At 40.8% G+C, this 17,303-nt stretch overlaps 1 protein-coding gene across 12 annotated transcripts in view; it reads left to right on the forward strand.

Annotated features, from left to right (window-relative positions):
- LOC103703933 (glycolipid transfer protein 1-like) overlaps nucleotides 1–17,303 on the forward strand; it is a 43,872-nt gene that overhangs the window by 8,678 nt on the left and 17,891 nt on the right. For 2 of the 12 annotated variants that reach the window (XR_005511902.1, XM_008787004.4), the window contains exons 1-3: nucleotides 7,097–7,579; nucleotides 7,784–7,915; nucleotides 8,003–8,142. Coding sequence is in view for 7 of the 12 variants with exons in the window: in XM_008787004.4 (XP_008785226.2) it covers nucleotides 7,362–7,579; nucleotides 7,784–7,915; nucleotides 8,003–8,142 (490 nt within the window). In the remaining 5 variants the exon portion in view is untranslated. Of the gene's footprint in view, nucleotides 1–7,075; nucleotides 7,580–7,618; nucleotides 7,660–7,783; nucleotides 7,930–8,002; nucleotides 8,143–17,303 lie in introns of those variants that run through there. The other 10 variants (XR_003385009.2, XR_603527.4, XM_017841999.3 and 7 more) reach the window with 10 other exon arrangements.

Genomic DNA, 17,303 nt, shown 5'->3' on the forward strand with positions numbered 1-17,303 from the left:
CTAACTTCTTTCACCTCACGCCTTTTCTGCATCTGTGAAAGAAGCAATATATGAATGGTGTGCTCGGGTTTCCCTCAGTCTTAGCTCAACTTGTTTAACATTCCTCTCCATCCATGAGAGCTGCTGGATTTAGACCTTGATGGTGTCTTCCCCATTATATTTTTAAAATCAAAGCTATTTGTTTGTTTCTTTTTCGATGTTGTAAATCAAAGCTATTTGTTATCTCTAACGATTAAATTGCTATATGGACGGTGCAAAGGTAATTAAGCAAAGGTGGTCCAACTTTATACTTATGATTGACAGCTTCCTATTAAATGCATTGCAGCATGCCAGCAGTAAGTTTATATTGGAGCCGAAAATCATTGGTGGCAAAGCAAGAGTCCTGGGCTCAGGCTAGATGGAGTGTTGCATTAAACTTATTTGATGTGATTAGTGAGAATATAGAACTCTGCCCTATTAGCTCTGTTGGTTAGAGCATAGTGACATCCATTTCATAATGGAAAGATGGAGAACAGCTACTGGTTGACTACTGGTAGTAGTTTGTAGGTATTGGTTTTATCATGATTTCAAGTTTTTAAGACATATCCCTATTTCCCCTTTCCATTTTCTTGATGGATTCATATTCGAAAGAGACTGACAATAAGTTTTTTTCAAAAATGACTATTTATTTTTCTGTTAGAGGTATTGCAGAAATATCATCACTTGATTATAATTGTCATGTAGTTGTTTTGTTATAGTTACCAGCTTGTGAAGTCTCCTGGCAGCTCTACTAGGGACCGATGGTCCAAACATGCCTATGTCAACTTTCAAAGGCAGCTTCCATTGAGAAAGTTTGAGAGAGAGTAGAGAGGAATAGGTGGACCAAAAAAAAAATGGGGGAGTTCGTTATATTGCTACAGGCTTCATCTAAATGCTACAAGACGTCACATGCATGACATGTGGTTTGAAGACATATAAAGTTTCATACATGATCTGAGAATTTATTTTACGGGTAATTAATTCTCCACCCTCCGAAAGACTCTGGTAAAACAAAAAGTTTTCATTGACCATAACTAAAATCTTCGGTCCAACGGCTTCACTAAGCTTAATTTTCAGTCCTCGAGAGCGTTTTATTTTTTTAAACCGAAAATGCTTCCGCCCCTACGATGGGAGGTGTTGATTCCTCATTCCTTTCGAAGAAGAGGAAGAAAAATGCCTCTGTCCCTACGCGGCTGCCTGGCACCCTCCCAAGCCCCCTCCCACGGCCACCACGGCCCCATCCCCTTCCGCGCCGCCGAGAATGCCCCCGCCCTCGCGGTGGGGAGGTGCTGAAGAAGAGGAAAAAGAAGGGGGCGCCCTTCCATGGCCGCCGCCGGCCACGGTGTTGGTGGGTCCACTATGCATGGTTCAAGAGCCCCACGCCAATGAAACTTTGCTCAAGGGATTGTTGTTGTTGTGTTGGACCGTCTTAGATGGGTAACGCCTTGATCTCTTGCTGTTTTGGAACCCTCGCCTGATCGCCTAGAATCCTATTCTAGCACTCCGAAGAAATACACACCATGCAATAAACTCGAATGGAAGAGAAAGATGTGGATTTGAATTTCAAATGACAACGAAAGTAACAATAACTCTAGTAAGGACGGAAAGGGTCCATACTAACCTAATACAATCTAGAAAGGATTGATTTATCCTATTCTAGCCCAAGTCTAAGGTCTAACTCCTAGACCAAAATCGGCACAAGTGCCACTCAAGCCTTTCGGCCGACTCTCTACAAAGAGATACAACTCAATGAATGATGATCAAAAGGTTATCCCTCACAAAAGGCCTAAGACTCTCTTATATAAACCTAAGACTCATATGCCACACATGGCTTATTGGTGGGACAATGAAATAAGTTTCTAATCAGCCGCGTAGGAAAAAATTTGAATTAAAATTCAAACTCCTCCCATGCAGGTTACATACTGAAAATGCAAAAGTGGAAGGCTGGGGGCGTGCTTGGTTGGCCGAAGCACGTGATCCGTCCATCCTTTGACAAATGTCCTCCTTCGGTTGCTCTTAGGCACATGAAGATTTCCTTCCTTATTTTGTTTGCCCATGATTAGCACCCCGCGGATCCTTTCTTATTTGAATTCTTCCATGTGCGTGGATGGATGATGTGGCAAGCACACATTGGGTGTTGATCTTCGGCCTGCTGAACCTGGGCTCTTGCTCTTCCGAATCGAATGGCCATGGAAGAGTCCTGGGACTCCTCCACGGATTGCTGATGTTGGCATTCGGGTGGGCATGGGCTGATGGACTCGGCCCTATTGGTCGGGTCCCTCCACTTGCACCCAAGTATGAATAGGCTTCATTGGATGCGCTCGAGTGTGAATAGGTTTGGCCGAACACACTTGGCATGCCTCCAAGCATTGGATTTGGCCCATCCTTTCACTGTGGTTGGCATTGGTTTCCGCCGACATGCCAAAATTTTGGCTTGGCGGAGCAGGGTTCTCAACACATGACCCGGCCCCCTCCCGCGTCCGCCGCGGCCCGGCCCCTTTCCAGCGATGCCGACCTCGCAGGAGGAAAAGACTTCACCGCTGGCCAGCCGCGGCCGTCGCCGGCTGCAACCCGACCCCCTCCCGGGCCCCTCTCGTGACCCCCTCATGCGGCCCCCACAACCCTGCCCCCTTCTGACGCCGCCGGCCTTGCCCCCTTTGGCACCGTTGGCCTTGCGGGAGGAGAAGAAAGAAGAAAGAAGAAGAAGGGCAGAAGAGAAGAAAAAAGAAAAGAAAAGAAAAAGATAAATAAATAAATGCATATATATATATATATATATATATATATATATATATATATATATATGAATGAAGAAAGAAAAAGAAGAAAAGAAAAGAAAAAGAAAGAAAAGAAAAAATAAATAAATAAATGCATATATATATATATATATATATATGAATGAACGAATAAATAAATAAATAAATAAGATAATAAATAAATATAGTTCAATGAAATAAAATAATAAATAAATAAATAAACAAACAAAAAGGAAAATAATGAGTGTGTGGCAAATAATCTGATCTATGATATTGATAGGTACAGTGGATTTGTCATAATTGTAATTAGTTAAGTAAGCTTGGGATTCAGTTCAGATAGCCTCAAACACAGTTAACTCGCCATTGCAATTAGGTTAGTAAGCTTGGTACACAGGTAATATAGCATGTCATACATTTAAGTAAACTTGACACGCAGTTAATCAATGTTTTAACATTTAATTTAGCCTGGCACACAGTTAAATCTTCTCGGCACATAGTTAAGTAAACTTGAAATATAATTAAAAATTAGAAAAATTTAGACTTCTGCTCCTGCTAGGCCTGCACTGCAGGCTATCCTTCTTCTCTTTCTCCTACTTTTGTTGCTTCCCCCTCTCTCTTCCCATCTATCTCCTGATGGTAGCCACTGGCTTTCTTTTTCTCTTGCGCTGAAATCGTTTTACAGAATGAGAAAGGAATAGTGGTTGTTTCCTCCCATTTTTTCAAGCATATTTCTCTCAAGCTTATGTGATTATCATTCATTTTGAGATTTTTCTCTTATCGGTAAAAAAAAATAAAAAATCAAGCAAAAGAAATTCTGTCCAATTCTTAATTCTCTCCGATCTCTTTATGGAGCTGATTATAATGCGTTGCCCCTCGGATTTTCTTGATTATATCTTCAAAACTTAATAGCCTATCTATATATCTATCTATCTATCTCATTAGAAACCTCAAGTCGAGCCGTTTGTTTTTAATTTTGTTTTGCTTGTTATTCTATATGGTGATTATTGAATAAACCAACACAGCGATATCAGCCAAGATTAACGAATAAGTTCCGAGTAGGAGTTGCATGCAACATGGCGAGAATGAAACGATATTCTTCTTATCTCATTCTATGGAGCCTCGTCCGGCAGACAATGCCATTCCTTTTCAATAAATCTTGCTTCGGTGCGCCTTCAAATATTCTAATCTCCATTGGAAGTTTTTTATTGCACCACTTTGGTTACTTTTTCCCACTGTCATATGTTCTTAGAGCAACACTTTTGTCCTTTCCAGAAGGTTGCTCAGCCAAGTGGTCTTCTTAAAGATATTATTTTGGAGTCACTTAGTTGATCCTAGATGCCAATGATGGATGATGCGAGAGGCTCATTGTGAAGGGAACCTAAAGGGGCCCCAGTTTTAACGATTGAATGGGGGCCCTACAAGAGGAAGTGGGACTTGATAAAACGGGGTAATGGATTCGAGTTGTAGAGAGGTGCGATCTTAGTTGGAGGTCATAGAATGCTTTTTCTTTTTTGGGGTATCTATAATTGCGTAGTGTCATATGGCTGTCTTTCAAAACATCATGGGAAAGCATTGGTCTCACCAAACTTTTATGCCACTCCTGAAAAGCATTTTTGTTTGGAATGCATTTTTGTTTTGCAACTCTTCCTTACTTTTGCATATGATTCAGATGATGATGTTGGCCTCCATAATTATGTTGATGGCAATGCTTAGACAATAAACATAACATGGGTCATGATAATGAGATATTGGAAGGGGAGAGAGATGGCTTGTAGACCACAAAAAAGATAGGAAAAATTGCATACTCATGGATCACTCGCCGAAGCTCAACAAAGATGAGTTTGGCTAGAATCACGTTATGGAGGGGCATTCTGCACTAATAAACTCTTTATGTTCCTATCTCCATAGTCATTAGATAATTCGAGTTATACTGTTTTTTCGTAACTGTTTAATTAGTATGATCCGGAGTGTTGATCATGAGGACACAAAAGATTTAGAGTTTTATCTTGCTTGTCTCTAGATAAGTGGATAGAAACAAGATGAGCTAACACCTTATTTTTCAAAAAATGAATTTTGCTCAAGATATTTTTGCAAAAAATTACCATTTCAGTTGGTTTTGTATTTGATACCATATTGGTATATTCCAGAGATAGCATTTTTCACATCATTTAATTATTTATTAGGCTATAGGCTTTGTGAGAAATTAATTATCATATCTGTGTATTAACAAGGATTACTGGAATTCTTAATGCCAACTAAAATAATTTAAATTCAATATAGATATTAGCATACTTATTAAGCGAGATAGATCAAAAATCATGCATCACCACTATTGACACTGATCTAATCCATCATCAGATAACTTATATTGAAAAATATCAACCTCCTTATCATTTTACTACTATAGCCTCTAGATGAGTTGCTCAAATTTTGCTACTTCAGTAGGTGGTATTCTATAAATAGACTGCATGTTTGATATTTAACATTGTCCATTATATCAATTGCTGCATGTCTCTTATTCCAAGCAAGTTGAAAGAAGCAAGTAAGCAAGAATGTTTTTTTCCCTCTGAAATAAAGAGATAAGAATGAACATTTAAGCAATTGCTAGTTCCACTAGTCAGAAGCTTTGGCTCTTTTCATACATATGTGCATCCATAAAAACACAAACGCATCCATTCTTATCTTGTTAGACTGTCAAATTTCCTACAATTGATAAATGAGTTTGAATTCAAAAGCATCGTCATTCATAATGTTCTCTTTCCACATAATCGGTAAGACCACTCAATGATAATTAGCCTAATATATATATTTTTAATATGTTTCATAGAACATATGACTACAGTAATAAAATAGTTTCTTTCTTTCTCGCCATTTGCTAAGAAAATTGTATATGACAATCTAAGTTACTATGTTATGAAGAAGCATAAATGCGACATTTGGATGCTAAAATGCTAACATTTTAAAATCATATTAATTAGGGTTCTCATGATGGTTTTTCCAATGCCTCTAGTATTCTCACTTTGCTATATGCTAACAATCCACTCAAATTTAATAATATTATGCGTGTAGCTTTCAGAATTTTGGAATAAAATGTAACCGCATAAATATATTCTCTTGAGCAGGTTGGTGAAGTGGGGGAGCTCTCAGAAATATTTATGTGGAGGGGAGAAGTGACAAGAGGTTTACCAAATTGGCAGGAATCCGATGAGGAGCATTTCGGAAAGGAGCTTTCAGATGTCTTACTACACTTGATAAGATTATCCGATATATGTGGCATCGATCTTGCTGATGCTGCTACCAAAACAAATGGCAAAAATGCCATCAAATATCCTCCTAAAGCTCCCTGAAGAGTATAAAAATACCACCTTGTGCTCACCCACATTCCTTTTATTTTGCGGCTGGAATATGCCTCAACCTAAATAAAGTTGTCGACTATTTGGGCTAATATCCTCGAGAAGTATGTTATGTAAAATCATATCCAGCTTACGCTACAAACTATGTTCAATCTAGTTATGTTCTCCTGGGTGATCAACATGAGAAAGCATTTTTCTCAAAGTTATACACCTTCCTATTAAAAAAAAAAAAAAGGTGAATACACCTAACATGTTCTAATAGACAAACCAACTACACCAAATGCATGCAGCCAACGGTCTCACCCCTCCTTCACTTGGGAGGCGTTTCTCGAGCACATTTCATTCTTAGTATTCCACACATTGTTCTCTTTTTTTTATTATTATTATCATCAAAAAAGAGATTCGCTTGGATGCCCTTACCTTTTTCCTGAGCCGTTCATGTCATTCACGCTTAGATGGCCCAGATTTATGCCTTTAATTGGTGGTAACCTGAAGCTCCAATCAAAAGTAAAAAAGCTTAATCTGATATGACGCAAACAAAGCTACTTACGATCATCTTGTAAATTGGACGAGACCACTTATTCTTCTTTAAACAAAAAAAGAAGATCAGAACGATCAGGACTCATGGGCTGAGTCGGCCATCTCGTTTCTCGAATTTTTTTTAGCACCGTCCAACACCACGTTGCTTTTTTTTTTTTTTTTTTTTTTTTTGTATAATCACTGCTCATCCTATCCTTTATGTAGGTGTAGCCAACAAAATTAAGAGATACAATCTTATACAAATGCGAGAGAGCCCTATGATGTGGCCAACGGACTTCTTCGGAATACTGCGCAGTATAGGAAACGATCTAGTTTACGGTTCTATTTATCTTCCAATATATGTGCACTGTCTATAAGATACTATAGTCTCTCAGCATCATAGCAGAGGACTCTTATTCTCCTCTATCCTTTCTCTCATAAAATTAGTCTTCCTCAGGAACGATGCTTTCAGGCCAACCTTCGCATAAAAGATAGCCTCCCATGCTTTTGTTTTAAATAATTCGTCATTCGTTCCAGTATCCGGTTCCCATTTTCCTACAACGAAAAAGAGAAAACGTTAAGAGTCACCGGTACATTCACCGCCCCGATCACCGGTTCTACGTGGAAATTAGTGATTTGTTAAATTGCAGCCGGGGCCGGCGGTAACTCATGTGAAGATTTCCAATATCAGAATGCCACGTACGAGTAAATATGGATGGGTGATCTGTATCCGTCCTCAAAATCCCACTGCTACGAGAACGAGAGAGATTCGGAATTAGATTTATTGTACCGGTTTCGATCGAGTCCGCTATATAAATTATTGACCTCTTTTCTTTCCGCCAGGTCGGCCTTCGGAGCCAGAGAGCTCGGCGACTCCGTGGGTTTCGTCGCGAATCGCCGGAGATCTATTTCTTGCGAGGCGGTTAGTAGCTGGTGAGAAGAGCTACATATCCTTCCTTTTTTTTTTCTTGGTTTCTTGATCCCCGGGAAGATCTTAAATCAAGAACGGTGTGGTATTTGCCCCTTTTTTCGTTAAATTTTTATCATTTGATTTTGTTGTCTAGAATGAATATCTTGAAATCAAAATGGATCGGATGGGATGAATTATTTATTACATTCATTATATGGAAATGCCAGTGGCGAGGGGCTCGATCGGGCCTGGATCCGCCACCCAATGGATCGATGGCTGTTTGGATCAGAATTTGATCGGATGGGCATGACTGCCCGATCGAGTTGCCTAAATTTGGCATCGGTTACTGATCCGGCGAGGTCTTGTTTGTTAGGTTGATTGTTTTTGTTAATTATATGGTTTGTGTGAGAACGAGAAAGATTAGAATTTGATGGTGGGTTTTGCAGGTGGAAGGATCTGAGAGTAGAGATGGAGGGGACCGTGTTCACCCCCGCATTGGAAGTAATGAATAATGTCAAGTCAAAGGACGGGGTAATGCTTACCAAACCTTTTCTGGATGTCTGCAAGCTCATCCTGCCTATGTTAGGTTTGTGGCTTGTGTACTTTTCTTTTCATGACTTCCCCATTTCAGACAAGATCTACTCAAATTCTCTTGTACCTCAGTTGTATTATTATTGTAGTTCTTTCTTTTTCCACTATTCTACATGGAAAGCTGACTGAAAGATGATTTTCATTGTTGTACTTTGTTGAAGATATAAAATCTTAAAATCTATATTAACATGGAATTCCAATTGTTTTTTTTTTTTTTGCTAGGACGGGCGATTCATATCTAACGAGTACGAATATACCCAATAAAGTCAGAAAATAAAATATCTCGGAGTGCCCAAGGCAGCTCCTCATCTCCAACCCACACGATACTACTCGTATGGCTAGCCACATAGGCGGCCACCCAATCCGCCGCCTCATTAGCTTTACGGAAGATATGCTTGGCCTGAAAGGCCACTTCATCCCTCATCGTGGCCCAGATGTCACGAAGCAGAGGGTGGTCATCACCCGCACCCCTCGGACCCTCTGGATCTATCTGATAACTGTGGCCGAGTCGCCCTTCAGGATGAGTGGGCGAGCTCACAAACCTAGTCGGGCATGTCGAAGGCCTGCCCACGTAGCCCTCAACTTTGCACCAAGAACCGAAACATCGAATAGTTGACAGCTACCTGCTGCCAACACCCTGGCGTTCGGGTCCCTGATAACAAACCCCGCGCTACCCTGTGTACCTCCGTCTGAGACCGACCCATCAAAATTGACCTTGAGGAAGCTCGGAGGTGGGGGCTCCTAGGTGAAGAACACCGTACGGAGTATTGCCGGAGCAGGATGGGAACCCCAAATATTCCGAAAATTCCAATTGTGTTTTGTGTTTCGTTTTATCAATGGTTAGGTACCTTGTGAAAGTTGTATGTCTTGGAGTATGCTCGCATGGGCAATCATGCGTCGTCGAATACGTGCAATATTAGTTAAACAATAGAGCACATCATTCCCTGCACTCTAAGAATGGTGTCCTGCATCCATGTCAATTAAAAGCTTGATACCTGGCATGGCTTTTGGTAATGCCATGTCAAAAGACACATTATTGCAAGTGATTGCACTTACTTTTTTCTGAAAACAAGGGAAAAATATTGAAAATGCTTGACAATTTTAACCCAATATTTTGGATGTTGTAATGAAGCATTTGCACCTTTCTCTTCTTCTCTTGATGCAATATGAGGCGAAGCTCTTTATTGATTAGAAGTAACCTTTTTATTAGGTTTGGTAGAGAATTTTGTTTTTAATCTTTTCATTATTGTATAGAATTGTCCTCTTGTTAGGTTTTCAAAAATTTAAATGTCAAATTCTTTGGGACATATGGATAATTGGCACCTTGCTAAGTAGGTAGATAAAATTGGTTGTATTGTGTGGTATGGTCCAAATGCAAGTTATTATGAAATCTTTGCAAGATATTGTAAAGTTGGCTTTTAGTAATTTATTATCAAAGACCAATAACATGTACTATAGTTTTCAAACTTGTTATTCTTGTACTAGTGTCCACATCAAGGAATTCCCGAACCGCCTAGTTCGGGGCATACCGAGCCGTGCCGGCAGCATAGCGAGACGGTTCCAGCATTCAAAACGGAAAATCGACAGGAGGGGGAGAGGGAGAAGGAAAGAGAGGAAGAGAGAGAGGGGGGGGGAGGAAGGGAGAAGGGGGAAGGGCTGGAGCAAGAGGTCCGTCGGAGCCTTTTTTTAATTTTGAAAATTTTAAGTAAAGTTGGCAAGGAGTTTCGAACGACCTCTATTTCACTTAAAAATTTTAAAATAAAAAAAGGCTCCGACGAAACTCTGTTTCGAACGAAATAGGGGTCCGTAGGGCGGAGCCCTTGCTTCGGCCTTTCGACAGCCCTCCGGCACCCTCCGGAGGCCTCTGGTGGCCCTTCCTCCCTCTCCTTCTCCCTTCCTCCTCCTCCTCCTCTATCTCTCTTTTTTCCCTCTCTCTCGTTCTCTCCCTCTTCCTCGCCCTCTCTGCTATGTGAGTACGAGCCTAGCACGGAACAACACTGGGGCGTACTAAACCGTGCCACCGGCCGACCGGTACAGGCTTCAGTACCAGCTCGGCGAACCTTGATCCACATTCTCATGATTCACATGTTGCATAGTTGTTCCAATGCTTCTAGACTTCTAAAATAGGAATGAGAATAATACCATCTTGTTGCAACAAGTCTTAGTTTAGGAGGTTCTTGATTGTATATATGCAGCTGGGTCGAGGAAGTCCCTTCTTTTGTCTCCTGGTCCAACCAATTTTCCAATCTAATCCATTTTAATCTAGTTCAATTGCTATCGACTTATGTTTTGGCATGATCTTCAAGAATGCAAAACTCATTGGCATAGAGATGATTCACAGAAATAGTCCCTACATTGTGCTATCTAGTTCTCTCTCCTGCTGTTGTCCTCGCAGGAACTGGTTTTCATGTATTGTAAGTTTGCAACTGCTTACACACTTTATCACACACTTTATCCCATACATCATTCAAGAAAAGTTGATCTGCCCTAATTGGCCACTCAATCCATCCTTTTAGTCCTTTTCTTCTTAAATGGGTCTTGCATCCTCTTGCACCCCTACAAAACGAGAGAGATCTGATAATTGAGTTTATATATAGATGGACAAAAGAGTTGTTTTCAACAAAAAATTGTCCAGGAACTTAACAAAGAATTGTAAAGAATCATCAACAATATTATTTACTTGGTCCTGGCCTCTAAAACATAGGTGAATTTGAGTATGCAACTATTTGCTACTTCTATATCACCATTTTGATTGTAGGAGTGACACTGCATCACATGCCTTTCGGAGGCGTTTGGTAACCCCAACAGGATCACCACGGTGATCTAAGATCCCCGGTGATCCGAATACTGGAGTGGTTTGATCTCCAGTGATCTAAGATCACGATGTTTGGTAAGCCATGGTCCAGTGATTAAAAATCCCCGAGTATCCATGAGTAACTTGTTTGGTATGGTACGAAGATCCAAGATCACCGACCACATAATACCACAAATGCCCCTGATATATCTTAGATAGATTTTTTATATGTTTTTAATTCTCATGAATCAAAAATGTAAGTCAATATGCTAATTTCTATAATAGCTCCATAATTTTGTTACATATTCTACTTTTAGTAGCCCTTAATAAGTTTCTTTTGCTTAATCCCCTGTAAAAAAAAAAAATTGATTCTTTGACGACCATTCATGCTAACAAAATTTACTATAGATCTTCAGCACTGTTTCCATCTATTTATGGTTCATAGCTATAGTGCTCTAACCTTAGATAGCAATAGTGCCTCTTCAATTTAATATGATTCTTGAATGGAAGCACGGAAAAGTAATTACTCTAAAAGAAGGCCCATGAAACTGATTAAATAACTGAGATAGTGCTTGGCAATACTGTTTACCATGTCAAGCAAGAGCAGAATAGGAAAAGGTTATCCCACGGCACTTCATGGTCAAGGTAAAGGAAAGAATTTGTCCAGAAAGGGACAAATTCACCAGAGAAGGCAGGGGCATTATGAGAAATTCACTCCATCTAACTAATAAAAATCCTATCCCACCATCTCCCCTTCGAGTACCCAAGCAGCAACTACAACATCACAGCACAACAGCCATTCAACCCCAAGCAGCCATTCAACCACAGAAGGAAACTCTCCACCTCCCTTCCATCAAGGGGGAAGACTCGTAACCAGCTCCTGTTCCCGTTTTATATGGGGCCTTTGCTTCCTCAAATCTCACTGTCAGACACAGAAAACAAGGCAAGGAACCTCCCTACCCTGCCCCTCTCTCTCTCTCTCCTCTCTTTATTTCATCGCAAGTCGGTGCCTTTTTGCCTTCTCCCTTCCTTCTATGGTTATCTTCTCTTTGCCTTTCGGAAGCCTTCCTTTGGGCGGAGGCCTTCCTTTTTTATTAGCATTCGGACTTCTTTCTTGCGCTCGCTGGAAAGGAGAGCAGAGAGATCGGAGAGATCGGAGCGGAGATAAGGAAGAGGTAACGACTCGAGCGTAAAAAAAAGGCCCTGGGGTGATCTTGGATTCCGACCTCAAGGACGGGTATCCCATCATTGGGTTGGGCGGTGATTTGAGTGGAGGTGATTTAGGATCACCGTGGTGCAACTAAATGCGGTGATCTCATCACCTCCATCCCCATCACCCTTGATCCTGGGCCGATCACCCCATACCAAACGCCCCCTTCTGGGTTGTGGATATGGCCTCCTAGGCATGATGAGTCCAGTTTGTTACACCCAAAATCCTTGGCTAAAGTAAAACAGTTGAAGGTTAAGTGGTTAACATTCTAATCCCCGGCTCCCAGTCCCAGATTGGCTGGTTTTAGACCTGCAGTTTCTACTGATTTGTGACATGCTTTTGTGAAGAATGAACAGGATGCATGTAGGATCATCTAGAGATGTTATTTCTTAGAGAGACATGCCATTGGATTTGTGAATGATCTTGTGCCAAATCCATCAGAGGAGAGTAAAAGTTCTTAAATTGAAGTCTTTTATTGGAGAAAAACGTCATCATGCACTAGACATGTAACAGAAATATAATGCCAATATTTGCCAATATAATTCCTATACTTTTGTTGAGAAAAAAAAAACGAGCATACACCTTCTGGTATTTTTTCAAAAAAGAAAATCAAAGATTCTGCAAGTTAGATGGTAGAATCCATTTGAACGGAAAATCTGCATCATGTTGTGAAGAGGTTTGCGGACAAAAGGTCAAAAAATCCTTACAGTGGCTAATTGTAATCGAAGGATGATAAGATATATAATTAGTAATGGAGGATCCAATATCTATAGTTGACGTCGAGAGACATCTTGCAGTAGGTGCTTTCATTGCACCAACAGTATCTCCTAATTAAGGTCTATCTTAAAGGTTAGAGAGGTATGAAGCTGAAAAAAAATGATGTAAAGCACCAAACGATGGAAATTCAAGATTGAGACTTGATTCTCAAGGAGATCCAGTGGGAAATTAGTTGCTAAGTATATTGTATATCTATTGTATACAGCATAAAAGTTTTGAAGTCCAGCATAAATGGCTGGACTCAGGACTTGCCCTCTTCCTTTTATTTTTTGTTAAAGAAAAACTGAGAGAAGAATGAACGTTTAATGTTTAACTGGGAGTCTAGCAAGGAGTAGGAAGAAGGATTTATGGGACTTACATGCATGGGAAATGGCATTTATAGGATTGAATCCATTCATGGATATTTAAATCTCTGTTCAATCTCCAAATTTCTACAATAGCTCCCATCTTAAATAAATATACTCCACTTCAGTTCTTACTTTGAGAGTGAAAAGCAACAGAAGTTCAACTCGGAAACTTGGGAGCGTATACATCAAATTACATGAATAATATTTTTTTTCTTTAGTTGGTCGGAAATTCACAGCCCTCTATACTACATCTTATGTGCAAGTGCACGTGTTAAATTGCAGTCACTCAAACTAGGGAATGTTCATTCTCCTATACCCTTTTTACAGTAGGGTAATTATCGATTGCAACAGTGGGGGGAAGATTTGTAGTGTTATATCGATATAAGAAATTATAAGTGATTTAATATGGTTTAATTATGTAAATGTGAAGTGAATTAGAACTTAAGTTATGTCTGGAGCATTCATGGTACCATGATACATGATGTTGATATTTCCACCCTATGTGTAACTTATGATTCAGGGTGAGGTGAAAAAGAGTTGAGTATCAGGCTGCTCGGTCTCGGCTTGGTATATACCAGGGTTGTATGAGCTTGAGCCGAGCTTGACTTAAGTTGTTCAAGCTCCACTTGTATAAGCTCTGAGATGGGCTTTTATAGAACCGAGCCTAGCTTCCCTATATCATTGAAACTGAGCCTACTTGGTCCGAGCTCTCAGAACTGTTTGAGTTCACAACGTTTTCTAACTGGGCCAAGCCTGAATTAGCCATTGTCAAACCATTCTTGAGCTGCTTACGGGCAGCTCGGACCGTTTCTAGTCCTAATTCAGTGCCTGGAATATAAGATGTTGGTCACCATGGGTCTTTACTAATGTTTTGAGTACTGTGGAGACATATTTATCCACAATGTGGCGACCTCTTACTATACATTCTACATTCTGGATGGGAATGTTGAGTGGCCTATTTGGATATGCTAGTTTCACAAAAATCTTCTTTGTGCCACATGGTGTAGAAACTCTCTCTTCTTGCCTTTATATGTGTGCCTTGTTGTATGGATTCAGATGCTTTATGCAACGTGGTGCATCCCAACTGAGCTGGATCAGCCCAGATCAGACTAAGTTGAGGCAGTTTGATTTTAGATATGGGTACAACTTTACAATTTGATTTCTAGCTTCGTGATTTTTGCTTTCATTTTCATGTTTGTGGTTCTTTTATTAAAGAATTATTGTCCTTACTTTGGTGTATGTTTAGTCTTGTTAGGGAACTAATCTTGCACTAGTTATGTATCTATATCCAATTGTTGATGATGTATAAAGCATGTTAAAGTCTTCCTTGTCTTTTCCACCAGTAACATCTCTTCTGATTTTGGTTTGACCTAAATGTCACTTTCCAAAGTGATTCCATGAAGAAATTTTGTATGTCAACGTGTCTACATGCACACACAAATGCAAAGAGACATAATCGTCCTTGACAAATTTTAAGTTACAGATGCTACATCTGCTTATAGCTGATCTAGCATCACCCAAATTAGCACATAACTAAAACTTGTAAGGCCTACACATATTGCAGTGGTAATAAAAACCAGAATAAAAATTATTTATTAAGTATCACCACTCCATTATTCGCCATTTATGAGTATCATATGTTCTTTGCTGCACTCGTATCCCATGTTTAAGATCACAAGTTTAGCAGGTGCATGGTACAGTATTGGTGACGAAGTGAACCAGTACTCTAAGAGCATTGCACTGAAAGTGCGAGCAGCAAAGTAATGCTGAAAAAATCTGCATATGCATATTGTTTTTCTTAATTTTTAGTCATAGAAAAATCTGCACCACCTAGACCATGGCTGAAGATTTCGTCCCATTTTTCTAAATTAAACAGTAAAGTTTTCTGCACAAATTTCACTAGCTATCTTGCTATATAATGTTGACTATATTAACTTGTAAAATTTAGTGGTTGTATGCAAGGTTTAAAATCTTGGCATCAGTGTCTGTATCGGTTGGGGTGCTGGTCCAGTCCAATGCTGGTAAAACCGACACAGTATGGTAGTTGGTGCCGGTTGCTTCCGGCACCAGATATTCTTTTCTCCTTTTTCTCCTTTTTTTGGGTATTGATATGAAGCGCATCATGAGTTCTATTCCTTCAGTGGTTCGGTTTGATACCGCCAACACACACTGGTACAAACCAGTACTTAAATACTTAGTTTAGGCTATGAAACAATAGCCATACCTCTCCTCTTTAAAATGGTTTCCAGCCTGGAAGCAAAAATGCTTTGTCATCATCTCTTGAAATTTAGAGCTTTTCATGTCTACTTAAGCTCTAGCTATATCTCAGCCAGCATAAGTCCGACCTTTTCCTTCATCTGCCATTCAAGTCCATTCCAAGTAATCACAAGTCTTGCCGTTTAGGTGACAAATCCAAATTGATGTAGCCAACGAATAGAGACGTGATGAAGAGTTACAAGAAATAGGTTAATGATGGTAAAAGAAAAGTAGATAAATTTTTTTTGGCAGACTTTTCTCATGCAAGAACATTATAAAATAATAATTCTGTAGACCAGAGAAATTTAAAATTTGAATCATTGCTTAATCAATTAACAGACAAAGACCTTCTTTTTATTTAGAATATATAATAAACTTTTATAAATGATGCAACTGGAGTGAAAAAAAAAGATCATATTAATTAGTGGGCAATGCTGCAATGGAATACCACCCTTGATTATCTGAACTGCTCCTTTCCTATACAAGTTCGAATAACATCATAGATGTTTGAATAACATCTAAGTGCAAAACAAGTACAATAGTTAGAATATTTAACCATAGGAAGAGACCAGAGTTACGTCTTTCATGCGAAAGATGCTTAGATCTCACGGCACTTCGAACTCCATCATTTATCTATCTGCACATATTTTAAAGCGGGCCGTGGATGATGCAAAGGTGAATTTGCGCGAGCGAGGGAAGCAGAATCACTTTCTTCGCGCGAGAAATACATGCCCATCCCCAGGGGAATCAATAGACTGTAATAAGCCGGGAAAGGAGACTAATTAATCACGACCAAATGGCAAAAGGAGATTGATAGCCAGTCCGCTCCACGCCATGTTCCAAGTATTTGTTGTTCGAGCCGATGCGGAAGAAATGGCGGGTTTTAATGACCGGAGCGAGTCAAAATCCAGAAACCGGATCGGGAGGAACCGGCCTGCAGTGACGACACATGCCTCGAGAATCGCGTCATCTTGCCGTCTCTTTACAAAACGGTTGCACCCCTTGTTTCCACGAGAAAAATATATATTCTAATGAGCGCTGAAAGCAAGGAGTCCTTCCGTTACCATGAGGTCCTCGGAACGCCGGTAAAACTCTTTTTTTGAAGACATTTATTATGTTGCATTTGATCGTTTTGACTGGATTTGTCCCATTTGAAGAGATATTGGAACTGTTATGGGGGAATTGAGCCGCCATGCCCCACGTGATCGGCACGCGTATCCAGGAAAGCTACAGCTGCCCTATGATCCAGCACTCCGACCCCGAGTCGGACCTCCTCGGCTCCGCAGCCCGACCCCGGGTCGGCTGCCCTATGATCCAGCACTCCGACTCCGAGTCGGACCTCCTCGGCTCCGCAGCCCGACCCCGGGTCGGCTGCCCTATGATCCAGCACTCCGACCCCGAGTCGGACCTCCTCGGCTTCGCAGCCCGACCCCGGGTCGGCTGCCCTATGATCCAGCATTCCGACCCCGAGTCGGAGATCTTTTGATAACGACAGGCTATTCTCCAGAGGCACGCCGCGGCCTCCTGCTCCACTACTCCCTGCAACGGCTGTACCCGATGCTGCCCACGATCTCCTGTATCAACCGTACAAAGCGGAGCTCCACTACGCCCTGCCATGACCGTACCCAGCGCTGCTCCACGACGCCCCGTAACGGCCATGTCAGTGGCCATTCTATCGTGCCCCACGACGACAAACCCCCCTGAGAGACCTCCCAGCCAGGTATATATGCGGCTGGGGGGAGAAGGGGGGTAAGCAATACCTCCCAGAGCAC

Source organism: Phoenix dactylifera, chromosome 5 (assembly GCF_009389715.1).
Source record: "Phoenix dactylifera cultivar Barhee BC4 chromosome 5, palm_55x_up_171113_PBpolish2nd_filt_p, whole genome shotgun sequence".
Classification (NCBI taxonomy): Eukaryota; Viridiplantae; Streptophyta; class Magnoliopsida; order Arecales; family Arecaceae; genus Phoenix; species Phoenix dactylifera.